Source organism: Eschrichtius robustus, chromosome 21 (assembly GCF_028021215.1).
Source record: "Eschrichtius robustus isolate mEscRob2 chromosome 21, mEscRob2.pri, whole genome shotgun sequence".
Lineage (NCBI taxonomy): Eukaryota > Metazoa > Chordata > Mammalia > Artiodactyla > Eschrichtiidae > Eschrichtius > Eschrichtius robustus.
Window position 1 is genome coordinate 28,402,899 of NC_090844.1, and position 16,793 is coordinate 28,419,691.

The 16,793-nt window shown below is 41.9% G+C and overlaps 1 protein-coding gene across 1 annotated transcript in view; it reads left to right on the plus strand.

Annotated features, from left to right (window-relative positions):
- The window catches only part of UNC5D (unc-5 netrin receptor D), a 258,784-nt gene that overhangs the window by 202,718 nt on the left and 39,273 nt on the right, over positions 1–16,793 (plus strand). The window contains exons 13-14 of the mRNA XM_068531991.1: positions 11,400–11,568; positions 13,291–13,518. Of these exons, the coding sequence (XP_068388092.1) occupies positions 11,400–11,568; positions 13,291–13,518 (397 nt within the window). The remainder of the gene's footprint in view (positions 1–11,399; positions 11,569–13,290; positions 13,519–16,793) is intronic.

Genomic DNA, 16,793 nt, shown 5'->3' on the forward strand with positions numbered 1-16,793 from the left:
AAGCCTCAATTTTATCATCTATAAATTTTGTGTATTATTAACTGCATTCCAGGATTTGAGTGAGGACGGTAAAGTGACTTTAAATATGAGAAGTTCTGTGCAAACTACATGCTACATTTTGATATTATTTTGTCTATCTTTTTTTAATTACAAAGATACAAAATCCATGGAATTTGTTTGAGCTCTGACTCAATGATACTGAGTCATTCCCATTTAACTACTAACACATGCCTAGACTCAGCAGAAAGTTTAATTCAGTGATAGCAAACATAATAAGTGTTCGCTCTAAAATCAAGAGCTTTGTCTTGAAGACTTAAACATAAGACATGACACCATAAAACTCCTAGAAGAGAGTGTAGGAAAACATTCTCTGACATAAATCATACCAATGTTTTCTTAGGTCAGTCTCCCAAAGCAATAGAAATGAAAACAAAAATAAACAAATGGTACCTAATCAAACTTACAAGCTTTTGCACAGCAAAGGAAAGCATAAAAAAAATTTTTTAATTAAAAAAAAAAAAAAAAAAAGACAACCTGCAGAATGTGAGAAAATATTTGCAAATGATGCGACTGACAAGGGCTTAATCTCCAAAATATACAAATAGCTCATACAACTCAACAACAAAAAAAACCCAATTGAAAAATGACCTTAATAGACATTTCTCCAAAGACAACATACAGATGGCCAGTAGGCACATGAAAAGATGCTCAACATCACAATTATTCAAGAAATGCAAATCAAAACTACAGTGAGGTACCATCTCACACCGGTCAGAATGGCCGTCATTAAAAAGTCTACATATAACAAATGCTAGAGAGGGTGTGGAGAAAAGGGAACCCTCCTACACTGTTGGTGGGAGTGTAAGTTGGTGCAGTCACTATGGAAAACAGTACGGAGGTTCCTCAGAAAACTAAAAATAGAGTTACCATATGACCCAGCAATCCCACTCCTAGGCATATACCTAGACAAAACTATAATTCGAAAAGATACATGCACTCTAATGTCCATAGCAGCACTATTTACAATAGCCAAGACATAGAAACAACCTAAATGTCTACTGACAGATATAAAGATGTGGTACATATATACAATGGAATACTACTCAGCCATAAAAAAGAACGAAATAATGCCATTTGCAGCAACATGGATGCAACTAGAGATGATCATACTAAGTGAAGTAAGTCAGAAAGACAAATACCATATATCACTTATATGTGGAATCTAAAATATGGCACAAATGAACCTATCTACAAAACAAACAGACTCACAGACATAGAGAACAGACTTGTGGTTGTCAAGGGGGAGAGGGGGAGGGAGAGGGACAGACTGTGAGTCTGGGGTTAGTAGATGCAAACTATTATATTTAGAATGGATAAACAACAAGGTCCTACTATAGCCCAGGGAACTATATCCTATCTCCTGGGATAAACCATAATGGAAAAGAATATTAAAGAAATGAATGTACATATGTGTATAAGTGAGTCACTTTGCTGTACAGCAGAAATTAGCACAACATTGTAAATCAACTATACTTCAATAAAAAACTAAATTAAAAGTAAAATCAAGAGCCCTGTGATGATACAAAGGACATCCTGCATCAATTCCTTTGTCTACCTCTGTTTCTCGTAACATTCTGGCTTATGATTGGTACTTTAGAGGTATATCCTATGGGTCCGAACAATGGACTCTGGGCGGGCTGGTATTTAGATTAAGAGATCAATGACCAGTCAAGCTGGGGTGGGTGCTTATGCCACCTTAAACAAGCTTTGTCCCTCTCCACTTTGCCAGGCTTTCCGTGCTAGATAGTGATGGATATAAATGAACGAATTATCCCTGTCACTGTTTCTGTTTAGTGGTCAGTCATGGATTTGAATTTGGTTTGTTGCTTTGAGTTTTAGCAATCTTAATTGGAAGAATCAAATTAATGGTGTCTAGCTATCCCTTTGAGGAGATTTGGCATTAATTAACTCTGTAACAGGCATAGGGGACCACTGAGGAGGAGAGAGGCTCTGAAGTAACAAACAAAGGTACTACTTGTGCTAGCGAGGGGGAGTACATTGCTGCCATTTGGGAAACACATTAATTCTTTCAGACTGCCAGTGTCGTGCAGTGTAATAAAAAGGGCAATTTATCAAATGGTACCTTAATGGCCTAGAAGGGTTAATGCAACTTTAGCTGAAGATTGTGCTCTTTTCCGCAGTAAAATGACAATGATTTCTTCACAAAGTCATTTAGGTTAGAATGTAATGCCATTAGCCCCCAGAATGAGGAGGGGAAGAGAAAAATAGTGAAAGAGGGAAAAGAAAAGCGGGGGTGGGGGGGAGAGTCTCACATTGTCATTTTATGATCTGCTCTTTTTGGAAAGGAGAATTTCCTCATATCAAGGCCTTTACCCATCCTTCTACCTCACACCCCCTTGGTCCACAAACAAACACGCATAAATAGAAATTGCCGTCATTCTAATAAAAGTGCTTCTGAAGCCCATGTGAGCTCACAATGTGAAGTGATTAGAGTGGTCCAGAGGAGTCTTTAATTAAAGATGCCATTGACAAGATAACAATGGTTTGTGAACATGGCTAATAGGTCTGAATGGAAGGGGCACCTTAATTCAATAAGAGGAAAGTCATTGGTTCGTGAGTTTGATTGCACATTGTAAAGGAATAGCACATACTATAATTATTTTTATTTTGTATGTGCCATCTCTTTTATTGCCCATGCTGGAAGTAGAAATAACCTGTCCTATTAAGATATTTAAAATATATCATCCTTTCCACTTCACTTAGTTGTAGCCTAATAAAAATGCCGAGAGAAGATGCCAGCCCACGCTGAGGCTGCCCTCCTTGCTTACTAAAACACGCCCTTTGAAAACCTGGATAATCAACCGCCTCACTCCCTTGGTTACAGTCTTTAACAACTTCCCAGGACCCCATAAAGTTATATGCAGATGTGGAGCTTCACTCTGCATAGAAACTTGTGCAGCTGAAGTGTGAAGATAACCCAAAAGTCAGCCGACACCCCCAAGATTGTGTGGTGTCTGGGAGATGGCTGTGGGTCAGGAGGCAGCGACAGAGGGGTCTTTAGGTCCTAACTTTAAAGTGAACAAGCCATGAAAGTCCCGGTGGTAGAAGAGTGGTAGACAGAAGAATGGCGCCCCAAGGATGTCCACATCCTAATCCCCGGAACCTTACATGGCAGTAGGGACTTTGCAGATGTGATGAAGGTTAAGGACCTTGAGAAGGAGAGATTATCATGGATTATGCAGGTGAGCCCACAGAAGGATCCTTACAAGAGGAAGGCGGGAACACCAGACTCAGATAAGGAGACTGATGGCATACCGCTCACAGATGGAAGAAGGGGTTTCCAACCAAGGAGTGCAGGCAGCCTCTAGAAGCTGGAAGAGGCAGGGTAATGGATCCTTTCCTAGAACCTCCAGAAAGAACACAGCCCCGCTGACACCTTCATTTTAGCTCTATGGGACTTCCACCTACAGTACTGTAACATTATGAATTTGGGTTGTTTTCATCCAGTAAGTCTATGGAACAGCAATAATAGGAAACCAACACAGGCCTCTGTGACCACTCTACACATGTCAAAGCCCTGTTTTCCTAAGGCTTTCTCCAGGGTATATGAAAACAATCTTAGCAACTCTCATGCCAACGTTACACACCTTCGAAGTTCCAGGTTTGGAGACCATGTCCCAGGGAACATCCGTCTCTCCGACTGCCTGTCCCCCCTGCCCCACACAGACACACACCCCAGGACCACCAGAGGACAGGAGATTCTAATCCCAGCTCTGTCACAAGTGAGTGTAACTTCGGCCATGTCCCTCCACCCCGTAGCACCCCCTTCTGTTTCCTCATCTGAATGGTGATGGTGTTGGCCTGATTACTCTTAGGTCCTTTCCCAGCCCCGAAATGAAATGATTCTATGACATAGGACTCGGGTTCCTCCAGGGAAGGCTGTCTGGCTCATTCAAAATGCCAATGAGTAAACCACTTAGCAGATAATAAAAACTGTCAGAGCAGCATGCCGCCTAGATCCTCTCTTCTCCCCTCCCCTTCTTTCACTTTAAAGCACTCTCCCTGAGCCATCACTATTCCACTTCTCATAGTAAACAAAGCTAAAACGCCAACACTGCATGAAAGATGAGGTTTAAGTTGTGTCTAGGAACTGGTGATTTACACAGGATTTGCGATTCCTTTAGTATATTAATTGGTAAACACCCTATGAATGTGTGTGTAAACTAAAGCCGTTGAACATAGGCAAACAGTTTAATCTCTCAGTGTGGTGTCTCTCAAACTTCAGCAAAGTCAAATCCTCATTCCAGCCCGTATGTAATTGCCCTCCCACCCCAAGCCCCTTGTGCCAACTCCCTTCCCGTGATCCTACTGCAGATAATACCAAGTGGGTGACACAGATCTTTAAACCCTTTAATAGCAGAGATGTATGCTTCCATCCTCAGTTAACTGGGCTTGTTGCTTATTGTAATCCACTCTTCTAACTGGCTCGTCTCCCGCCCCAACGAATGGCATAGAATGGCTTGAAGAGCTGTAACGTTATTTCCAGTTACTGCTAATCAACCCCCCAACCTGAGAGCCTTCCATATTAACACACGTGCTACTTAGAGAAAGAGGATGTAGGGACAGTCCCTGTGCATTTGCATTTTCTACTATAGTAGCATCATCCAAAGCCATAATCGTGAGCATTTCAACTTGACCGGCATCTGAATTCCATTTCAGAAGCCTACCCGATATATATCTGACAGACCACCGAGCCCCCGCTGCGTGAGGCTTTGCTTCGGATATTTGCTCAAGAACCACACAGCTTTTCTCAAACGTTAGCGCAGGGCTAACCTGCAAGCAAGGAACGCAAGTGAAAAGCATGAGTTCCCAGCTCCTACCTCAGAAATAACTGAATCCAAATCGTCATGGGTGGTATCCAGGAATATAATTTTAAACAAGCTACCCAAGGAGTTTGAAACCACGTTACAGTTTTAGGGCCACTTAAAGACTGAAAGAGGAATCAATTGTGATAAAGAGATTTTGCTCAACTTCTCTCTTTTCTCGTCTGTTCTGCTCCTGATGCCCTATTCTCCCTTTCCAGAAGTCTATTTTCTTAAATCATACATAGCAGTTACTAGAGTTAAGTCCCCCGGGAAACCTAGCCATGCTATTGGGATGGACTCATGAGCCACGCTGGCTTTCTAAAGGGCCCATATCTCCGAGAGAGTCTGTGATTATCGTTTCCTGGGACTGATCTCAAAGATCTGGTCAGAGCTGCAGAGTGAGACGGGTATCTGACTCGCGTAAAACGAGAAATCATAAACCGCAAGTGGATTTTTATCCACAGCAATGTTAGCACTCTAGGTCGGTGTACGAGGGTTTCAATGAAAAGAGAATAATGATAGTAAAGCTATGTGTCATCTCAGGTCCCAAACTGTAGGAGGCTGGAGCCAGCTTGCTCTCAGAGCTCTAATTTTAAAACTAGGTACAGCTTCCATCCATCGGCCTTTCATGTCTATTCCATTAAAATATGCTTTAATTATGCATTGACCCAGGGTCTGGCATAGTAAAACTATCATTACTCTCCTGCCCGCGTTCCTGAGTGATGCTCTGGGTAAAGGTGATCAAACCTAAGTTCATCTATAATACGGACCACAAGGAGGAAAGGAGGGAACGATAATTACCAAGCACAGCATGGCAGACGACAACGACAGTGAAAATCTCGTCTTGAAGTATGGAGCTCATCGTTTTGCTTGAAGAGAGTGACCCGCTACAAGCCTAGAGTCAGGTCAAGAGATATTGAGAGCAAAAGCAAAATGTGCCCGGACGCACCTCCAGACCTGCCGTGGTTAGCACTTGCCACCTTGGAGCTGACCTTCACCGTGACCTTCTGTTGTGACCTTGGTGTGCAGACGGGCGCTGCAGAACGTGAGTCACGATGTGCCAAGGTTTGGACCATGACCTCACCACCACCAAGTGCAGAACGTTCATCACTTCCACCACACACTGTGTGCAGCCGTCAGCGACCCTGCTGACTTCACTGTAAGAGTTCCGCACAGATTCTCCCTGGGCCTCTCTTCATTCATTCATTCATATTTTTTTGTTTGTTTGTTTTGACGGAATTTCAAACTTAAGGAAAAGTGGCAAGAATAGTACAGGTGACTCTTGAACAACACGGGTTCGAACTGGGTGTGTTCACTTTTTAATAGTAAACACTGCTATCTGTGCTTGGTTGGATCCATGCACGTGGAACCACGGATACGGTTTTTGACTGCACAGAGCATTGGCGCCCCTAAACTCCCGTGTGGTTCAAGGGTCAACTGTATAAAGAGTTCCCAGTTCTCCCACACCCAGATTCACAAATGTTAACGTTTTACTACATTTACTGTGTTCTACTTTTTCTCCGCATGTACATGGAGAGAGACATGCACATATGGAGAGAGGAATTAATAAATACACATCCACATATATTTTTTTAACCACTGTGAACAAGATGTCCCTTTTTCCCCTAGATGCTTCAGTGTGTATATTCTAAACACAAAGTCTTACATAACCACAGCACAATTATCAAAATCAGGAAATTAACATTGATACAATACTATTATCTACTCTGCAGACTTGGTTCCTATATCACCTCTTATCTGAATACTGTCCTTTACGGCAAATAAAAATCCAGTTCCATTCACTTTGTTTTGTTGTCACATGCCTTTGGTCTCCTTTGATCTGGAGTAGTTCCTGAGTCTGTCTCTGGTTCATGATATTGACTACTTTTAAGAGTGCACATCAGCTATTTTGCAGAAATGTCCCTCAATTTGGGCTGGTAGTTGTCTGATAATTCTCATGATTAGATTCAGGTTATGTATTATTGGTAGGAAAGTTACAGAAGCGATGCTGAGTTCTTTTCACTTTTTCTTATCGGTAAGTATGTTCTGAAAATTCATCCCATTACTGGCAAGATTAACTTTGATAACTTGGGTTAGGTGGTGTCTGTATAAAGTCATGTTTACCCTTTGTAATTATTAAGTACCTTGTGGGAAGATACTTTGAAACCACGTAAATAGTTCCTTTTGGTTCTTAAAAATTTCACCAATTATATTAGCATCCCGTTCATAATTCTTAACTGAGTCAGTTATTAATATGATTGGTTGTCAAATGATGACTTCCTACATTTATTAGTTGGCTTCCTATTGTATGGAAGAGTTTTCCCTTCCCACTCATCCATTCATTTATATCTGTATCTTTCGTGGGTTCTTATGTTATTCAGTGGCTTATCATCATTTACTACCATTATTCAGTTTGATGCTCAAGATGTTCCAGATTTGATCAGTGGAAACCACTGGCTCCTAAGCTTGCTTCAACAAATATTTGTGAGTGCTTGCGGCCTATATGAGGCACTGGGGTGCGGGATATGGGTACAACAATGACCAAAACACACACACAAAAAATCCCTGGCCTCATAGAGCTAACATTTCAGTCTGTGGAAGAGAAAAAATAAACAAATGGTATAGTGCATTGGAGGGCAATGACTGTGAAGTCAAAGAAAAACAAAGATCAGCTTTTGATGTAGGAATGTTGCAGTTCCACGGCTCAGGCATAATTGGGGAACGCCTTGTTAGTAGGTGTCATTGCAGCAAAGGTCTGAAGGGCACGAGGGAGATAATCATGGGGATGGCTGGAGGAAAATTCCAGAGCAGCAGAAACAAATGCAGTTCCTCGAGGGGGAACAAGCTGGCATTTTTAGTGGGATTCCTCAACTCAGTATCATGAGTTGAGGACAGACCGTGGAAGGGAAGCATGAAAGCCCTGCCAAGGTGCCTTCATTTCTTAGAGTGCACATCCCTAAGGCATTGGGGATTCTCTTAAAGCAGGTACTGAGATAAGAACCATCTATTGAATAAAGTAACCATCTCAAAAACACAGTTGCTATAGAAATAAGACTCATAAAAAGGTAGGAGAGGTGGGAGTTCAGAGTTGAGAAGCAGAACTTTTATGCATGGAGCACATACTAGGCGCTTTTTAGGCTTTACTTCTTTTAACTCTAGAACAATCTTAGAGTAGGTATTATGTTGCATGGGAGGCAAGTGAGGCTCCGAAAGGCTTTCCCTTCTGCCACCATGTCTGGTTTTCATGCCACAGGAAAGGTCAGACGAGGGGTGTAATATCAGGGATGATGCCACAAAGTGAGGACACAAGAATGTTCTTTTCATCCACGTTCTATGTTCTCTGCGGCTCCTCTTGGTTTCCCCTGCCGGTAACTAAACAGGGTTAGTCACGTGGGGCTTTCTGTCTTGCCAGATTCCCAGGCAAGATGCTCCCAGGCCCTTTACCAGCACCCTTTTCCTGCCATGTATATTTATTTTGCGGTTGGGGGCATCAGAGCTGCAAAGCTGGCAGAATTTTCTCCAGAATTCTCAGCTGCACTGCGAGAGCAGAAATTTGAATTCACAACCATGTTTCCATAGAGTTACTCAACAAGCCACCTGCTTACACAGACCTGGCTCTTAAATTATTGATCTTTTTGTATCCGTAAGCATTCGTAAACATGCACCGCATATATATGGAGAAAAAGGCAGGGGGGTGGGGGACATAATGAAAAAATTAAATAGCAAAAGTCTCACGCCACCAGACTTTTCATACGGGAGGGTGTGTGATGCACTGACGTTGTTCATATCACGGTCCTGAAATCGCTGCTGTTATTAGTTCCCAGTTATTATTAGCTCACAGCCATTTTAGAAAAATGTGTTGCCTTTTTTCTTTTTTTAACACCTAGCAAGAGCACGAATACTTCCTTGGCATATACTGTATAATGTGGGCAAACTTAAATGCCATCCGTGATTTCCTCACAAATCTTTGGTTTTGCCCAATTAAAGCCTTCTCTCCTCTGCTGTCTTGTCCCTAGATGTCCTGGGTCTGTATTCATGGCTACACTTACACTACATCTTTTCCTCCATCTGTACTTGGGATGTCACGAGAGCCAGCAGTTTGACCAGCAATCTCCTAGTGCTAACAGAGAAACAAAGTGCATCTGTTCACAGGGATCAGGAGCCTGGAAGTCAGAAATGTGTGGTGATTTGGCTGCCATCTCTTTGACTGACTTCTCTGTGACCTTATGTTGTTACCACCTGCCCACACAGGCATGTGGAGAGCTTTAATTAATATCTGTAAATCTCCCTGATTGCCACAGATAGAAGGTGGCAGAAAAGGGCAAATTATTATTAATTGTCGGGGGAAAAAACGGAGAGATTAAGTTTTGTTCCTTCACCAGAGAGAGACCTACATGCACGGACACCCTTTTCACAGTAGGAGGATTAGATGTGTCTTAATTTACTTCCTTTGCACTTCCGGAAATGCCCAATGGCTGCCTAATGCAAGGGCCCACCCCAGTCCCCACCTAAGTTTCTCCGGGCACCATCTCTGACTCCTAATGCTGCTTACGTTATTACCGAAAGGAGCCCTGCTGTTCACAATGAGTGTGAGAGTTCACCTCATTAGCTGCTTTCCATTCACTTGGCATTAAATAATTCCCCCAATTCCCATATGTTTGAATAATATGTTCAACAAGGGGGGATCATTCTCTGAAAGCGATTCAACAGTTCTTTTAGGAGAGCTTGTCGTTGGTCACTCAGAAGCACCCCTGCTATCCCTGTCTGTGAAGGATGCAGGCGGCAATTACACAGAAAGCACTTAACCCTCTCCAGTGGCGGCGGGCAGGCAACCACACGCAAGCTGCCACCTCGTGCTGGGTACAGCTCACGCTGCAATTTTACATTTTTTTCAAACCTCAAGTATAGTGTTCTAGGCTGTTCACAGAGCATTTGTCATTGCTAATACAGGACTTTCCAAACCCACCCACCTCACCGACTTGCCTGCCCTGCTTCGACATATAAATGCATAAAAGACATTTTCAGTTTAGTCTGTGCTTTGCCTGTATGGGAAGAATTGATAACTTTGGTTTGCCTACGTGGAAGGCTGAATTTTCGGAAGGCAGCTCCAGTGCTTCTTGGGGAGGGAAGAAGACCCTGTGATGGTGTTCAGGTCTATTTTAGATACAGTGGATACAAGATGCTCCTTCTAGCTTATAGGCCCCCGTGCCTTTTATCGCAACAGTGAATTATAGATAATGAGGTAAAGTGCGGCCATGACCAACTGGAGAGGGAACAAGCAGTGTCAACAAAAGCAATTCAGAAATTAACAACATGTTAGGCGTACTCATAGAAAACCTGTTTGTTTACACAAGATCACAGACAAGGTAGTATCTTTCAGTACTGATTCCATCCTGCTCAAAGGGTTGCTTTTTTGACCAGGGATGACATTGCTTAAATGTCCTTCCTAGGCGAGATGAGAGAAAGCTTAGGTAATAATACCAGTCCTAGCTCTCATGTTGCATTGTTCGTCTGAGAGTCCTAAACTGCTTTATGGACTATATTCTGTATCAGTGTATTTCTTACAAGTGAAAATAAAGGGGAAAAAAATCAACTGGCTTGTTCAAAAACATATAAGCCGTTGGGGAAAATGAGGAGACTTCTGGGTTCTCATTGATTGCTGTCCTGTGAACTACCCCATTTACTCTTTGGGGCAGAGATTAAAAACAAAAGACACAAAAATGGAAGAGGGAGGCATTCAGTAAGGTGGTATTTATTTCCTTTTAGTTAAATTTCTTTGATCTGTTTCGTGGCTCTGCCTTCCTATTGTAAATTATTCACAATACAGAAAAATATGAACACCAGGTTTAGGTAGAATGATTTTAAATTTAGAGCTAAAATAGGAAAGAGATAAAACATATATATTTATGTATTTGATTATGCCGTTTATAACTGTCTACTGTGCTATTGCTATATAACTTGTGTATTTGTGCATTGGCAGAAAATAAATGTTTTCAAAACCAGAAGAGACATACTCAATCCTGGTACGTTTGAAGTGTTGCTTTGTTCACAAAAATAATTTGTTTTGTTGCTGACTAGCATTAAACATATTTATAGAATGTGTTGTTGGGAGAAAGGAGTGTGAAGATGGTAAGATTACCAGATCGGTCATTTCTATGAGGTCCTTGGCCTTGGTCATTGATAACGTTATCAATGAGAATAAGGATTCAGCAGCTGGTGTGTGACCCGCCAGCCAGGTCTTTGCTTTCTCCTGCTCTGCCCTGTATTTCTGAAGAAGCATTTGTCATTTTGTTTTTCAAAACCTAGATTTGAAATCTAGGCTCAACCTCAGTCTGTGTGCTTGAGCAGTTCAGGATAGATGGCTGTGGTCCAGAAGAGCCATCCTCCAGGAGGTGGTGTTACTCAGGAGGGAGTCCCAGGAAAGGATTTTGCTAAACCTGCAACTAAATTCTCATTCATATATGCCCCGCTCCTTTACATGCTGCTCTCTTTTATCCTTTCCCAACCGTACAGCCTCCAGTCAGATGGATCTGAGGTGCTCCTGAGTCCAGAAGTCACCTGTGGTCCCCCCGACATGACTGTCACCACTCCCTTTGCCCTGACCATACCCCACTGTGCAGACGTCAGTTCTGAGCACTGGAATATCCATTTAAAGAAGAGGACCCAGCAGGGCAAGTGGGAGGTGAGACCTGAGTCTTTCTTTTTTAAAAAACGGGGTTTGGGTTCCACCCGTGGAATGGATTTAACTTTTACCCTCTCTTCACACAAGTCAGCTGTGAAATTTGTGAGCATTTACTTGTTTTTCAGAGGGTTGGTGGCAAGTGTTCACAGCATCCTCGAGGTATTGGCTAGTGTTTTGGGGCAGGGTGTGGAGTGTGTGTGAGTGTGTGAGTGTGTGTGTGTGTGTGTGTGTGTGTGTGTGTGTGTGTGTGTGTGTGTGAGAGAGAGAGAGAGAGAGAGAGAGAGAGAATATGGAAAAGAGAGACCAGAGAGGATACAGAGTTTTTCTTTGGGTTTTAGAATACAGTTGTAATTACCCTCATAGACATGTACCCTGTGTATCTGCCTTTGGTACATAAGACTGTGACTCCCGCCTTTGTTCCCAGGCCATGTCCCTGTCTGAACTGACTTTCCTCTGTGGCTTCTGTGGGGTTAGGGAAGAGGCCCAGGGCAAGCAAGCTGGATTCATAAAAGGAATCACTCTATCTGTTTTTGCCATCATAGGGATTGTAACAAATCTATGTTGAAGTATTCAGAAACAGAGTAGCTGCTAAATAGATGTTCATGAATTAATGAATGCATTGAAAATCATTCTATCTTGCCCTGTGTGTACGAGTACATGTAAGAAACAGTACAAGGAGAGAATAAAAGGGACAAAATGAGAATCCACAAGAGGAGAGTAAAGACAAGGGAGACCGCCACAGCAAAGAAAGATGGCAGTGGAATGACTATTCTTAGTGAAACCTCTGATTTATCTGTCTGATAGGGATTCCTTTGGTGTCTGAGGTCAGTTTGCATGAAAGCAGGTGAATTATCTTGCTGGAACACAATGACCTGTTCCAGCCCTGGGATCTTACCTCCCCAGTCGGTGCTTCAGGCAAAAGAAGTAAAAGGAAAACGATGTTTCTTGAGGAGAAGAAAATTCCCAGTTGCTTCAGTGCATGACATTTACCCTGCCCAGCTATGTCTTGAAACTCGTCGCTATTCTTTATTGTAAATGCATTCTGCTATTTATTCAGTTGTGGTACAACCACAGGCAAATTTCCTGGGGTGTCAAGTTCCATGGGTTTCATAAAGGGGCCAGGTTTTGTTCTCTTTTCCATTACGTCTTGCTTTGCCTTGATTTTTACCATCTTCGTTTTTCTTCCCAGCACTTCCTCATGGTCATTTACATCCAGATGGTGTTAGATTCATGCTCTATCACATGTCACACATACCTTATCAGGGAGGGTGAAATATTCTGATACGTCTTATCCAAACCATTTATTGAATGGTCCCTCGTGAATGATTTTGATGGAATGAAACAGGAAAAAATAATTTGAAAGAAAATAAATATTACCTTAAGGATAGGGAAAGAGGTTTTCAGAAATAGACCTTTATAAAAACATAAAAGTTTGCTCATTGATATTAATGTTCAAGGCTGTTTTGTTGTTGTTGTTTTTAATTTGGCCTTGAACAAATTAACTGAAAACTGGAGAACTTTGAAAGTGACGTTCATTATAATCTACTAAATCGAATCCCAACACCCTGAATATAGCCATTCCTTCGGTTCCTGATGTCAGCAGTTATTTTGAGAAAATGAGTTCAATAAAAATATTCTGAAAAAAATGTCAGGTCCTTGCAAAGTGTTAAATCACATTTGATTTCCCAAGCTGAGAGAATTCAACAGACCTTTTCCCAACAGGAAGTGATGTCGGTAGAGGATGAATCCACATCCTGTTACTGCCTTTTGGACCCCTTTGCGTGCCACGTGCTCCTAGACAGCTTCGGGACATACGCCCTCACTGGAGAACCAATCACAGACTGTGCCGTGAAGCAGCTCAAGGTTGCGGTTTTTGGCTGCATGTCCTGTAACTCTCTGGACTACAACTTGAGGGTCTACTGTGTGGACAATACCCCTTGTGCATTTCAGGTCAGCCTTTTCTCTGTAATTCTTCTTGGGGTGTCATGAAAGCATGGGGTTTCCTGAAGATCGGTATCAATAGAGAATCCGATTGCAGAGGGTCTGGAAAATGAACCCACATCACTGGCTCGATGGGGAAACCTCTCTCGAAACAAGAGCTGTGTTACTATGTGTCCAACAATGTGCTGAGGGTACAAGGTACTTGGCAGTCAAGAAGAGAGAAGAGTTAAATGAACACATAAGGAACACTGTGTGCTAAACGAGAAAACTGACTAGAAGTATAGTTGAGACTCAGAAAACAGAGACCCAATGGCAAGAGAGGAATTGGAGAAGAGTTTTGGAGGACCCTCAGGGTACTTTCTTGCATGAATGAGATTTAAGAGCGAAAGAGGAAGGGATACCATGTCCAGAAAAGAGAATGGTGTGAACCACAGGAACAAGAGTTATTTGATGTACAGCAAGCAGTAAGAAAGGTGCTTGATCACCTGAAGGTTGTAGTTGGGGAACAACAATTATAAAGCATACCTCTCAGCAGGCTGTCACGTGACATCCTGGACACACGGTCTATTAATTTTTAGGGTTACTAGGGCAGAGATGATTCCTTTCCATTTTTGGTCCTTTTAATCATGCATGATTCCTTTTAAATTAGCTACTCACAAAGAGTGCAAGTTTATTAATAGCAGCAAAGATAATGCAGAAGTGCCTGTGTAAGCTCTGCCCCTATATAAATAGCTCTCCTGACACATCCCAGATGCCAGCTATTCCAGTTCTGGATCATTAAGTCCATGATGCAGAGCTTTTCCTCAGGAACTAGCTTTTAAGACACTGAGCTGGAAAACTCATATTTACCAACAGAAGAGATACAGTGACCTGAATCCTGAATATAAACCAATAAAGGTGACACAGTGCCAACCTATGTGCCCAGATCTTCCCTGACTACCTCTTCAGTAGCACAGGTCATTATAAAGGGCACGCTTCATATTTGGCTGTTCACAAAAGGGACCTTTTTCATAAGGGGTGCCATTCTGTAAAGAACTTCAGTGTAAGCAGTTAAACCTCATCCTAGGAATGGCATTTTAAACTCTTCATCTGCTTCTGAGACACCCTAATAAGAGGATTTCTCCAAGATAAAATACCTGACATTCAGTAATCAAAAATAATAAATTGACATATGATATCACTTGTATGTGGAATCTAAAAATATGACACAAATGAACCTATCTATGAAACAGAAACAGACTCACAGACTTGTGGTTGCCAAGAGGATGGGGGGAGGGAGGGATTGGGAGTTTGGAATTAGCAGATGCAAACTATTATACATAGAATAGATAAACAACAAGGTCCTACTGTATAGCACAGGGAACTATATTCAATATCCTGTGATAAACCATAATGGAAAAGAATATAAAAAACAATGTGTGTGTGTGTGTGTGTATATATATATATATATATATATATGTATGTATGTATAAACAATCACTTTTCAGTACACGGTTTGCAAGGCAGCAGAAATAGAGACGCAGATGTAGAGAACAAATGTACGGACACCAGGCGGGGAGAGCAGGGGGTGGTGGTGGTGGTGGTGGGATGAAGTGGGAGATGGGGATTGACATGTAGACACTAATAGGTATAAAATAGATAACTAATAAGAAAAAAAAGTTTGCGGTACAGCAGAAATTAACACAACATTGTAAATCAACTGTACTTCAAAAAGAAAATTGAGGTTACTGCCACCACTGAATAGTTGTAAAATGCACCATCACACAAGTTGGATGTTTAGTAACTCAGCCAGATTTTGAAAGCTGAGTAAACATGGAGGGCGGGGAGGATTTCCAATCTCCTGGGCTCATATGAGTAACCCACTGCTAACTAGGGTTACTGTTGACGATCTGTTCATCACAACTGCCTTGGAAGTCAGCGATCATAACCAGTTTGGAATTTTCTTTGAATAACAGTCTCACTGCTGATGTATATACCAGTGAGTTAGACATTTGCCCAAGGAGTTTCTTCTAAGGGACTTGCAGATAATGTATTTTCATTCCCATTCATTGCTCTCAGATTCTAGAAGAGCTCAACTGTTAACAGCTGAATTGCAGTGGGAATCATGAAAGTGAGGCTCAAACCACAGCTTTTCAAACCACTATCCATCCCTGTGGCTAGTAGACCCTTCTTAATCAATGCTCGAGAAACTGATATTCTCCCTCGAATTGAATATAAATATCTTTATTTCATCACTGAGAGAGATTTCTTAAAATTCTTTAATTTTGCTGTAGAGAAATGTTTTTTCCAGTGGAGATACCTTTGGCCCCATTGGTCGGAATCTGATTACCTCCAGTGATTCTTTCCCTCTCCTATTATGTCAAATAAAGCTGATTTTAAAGTTGAGTTGGGTTGTACTTGTTATTGACAGGATGTATGTGACAGCTGTCGTGAACAGCAAAGGGCATGCTTCTCCCCTGGGCTTCTGAGAGACCATCAGCCTTGGTTGAATAACTTTTCTGGCCCACAGAAAGATTAGAACATAACTTGTAGCTTTTCTGAACACAATCGTTTACTCCGCGGTCTTAGTCTCTGAGTTTTGTGCAAGAAAGGAATCTTGCTTTCTGGATTTTTATCTTGCTAAGTGAATGTGTTCAGGACCTCGTCCCCAGGTTCATTTAAACGTCCTTCATATCCCAAATCATCTATGTCATATTTTTCATGGCTTCATATATGGTATTTAATTAGAGGGAAATATTATATAGTTACTAACCCACTAAAACAGTTCCACTTGAAGAAAGCCGTAGCAACAGGACACTTTCGGAACCTCTAAAAGACTTCACACATTAATATTCGCTCCCCCCAACTTGTGTGGTGTGAGCTGAACATCGTGTATGCAGTGATGACTCACCTTCTATAACTCGAATAGAACCCTAACTTCTTAATCAAAATTCATAGGTAGTTTTTTTTTTTTCATGAAGCATTTCTGCAGAAATTGCCTACCCTGGAATTTGCCTCCGTTATCACTGTAATGAAAATGTTTGTCATGATTTGGAAATAGAGACCAAGCGTGGCTGTGACAGTTGCTGTATTTATTGTAGTACGTCTTTCATAGCTCAAAGTAATGATACATATGAGCCCAGCTAGAACGGGGCTTGTAACCAAGAAGGAAGCCTGGTTAAAGGACATGGTTGCATTTTCACCCCGTTTCCATCTCCCTGGGAAACTATGTCCCCGCAACTATTTAAAAGCCCACCCTCCCTCTCACTGGAAATCCTTGGAAGAAGGGCAGCTTCTAGACCCAA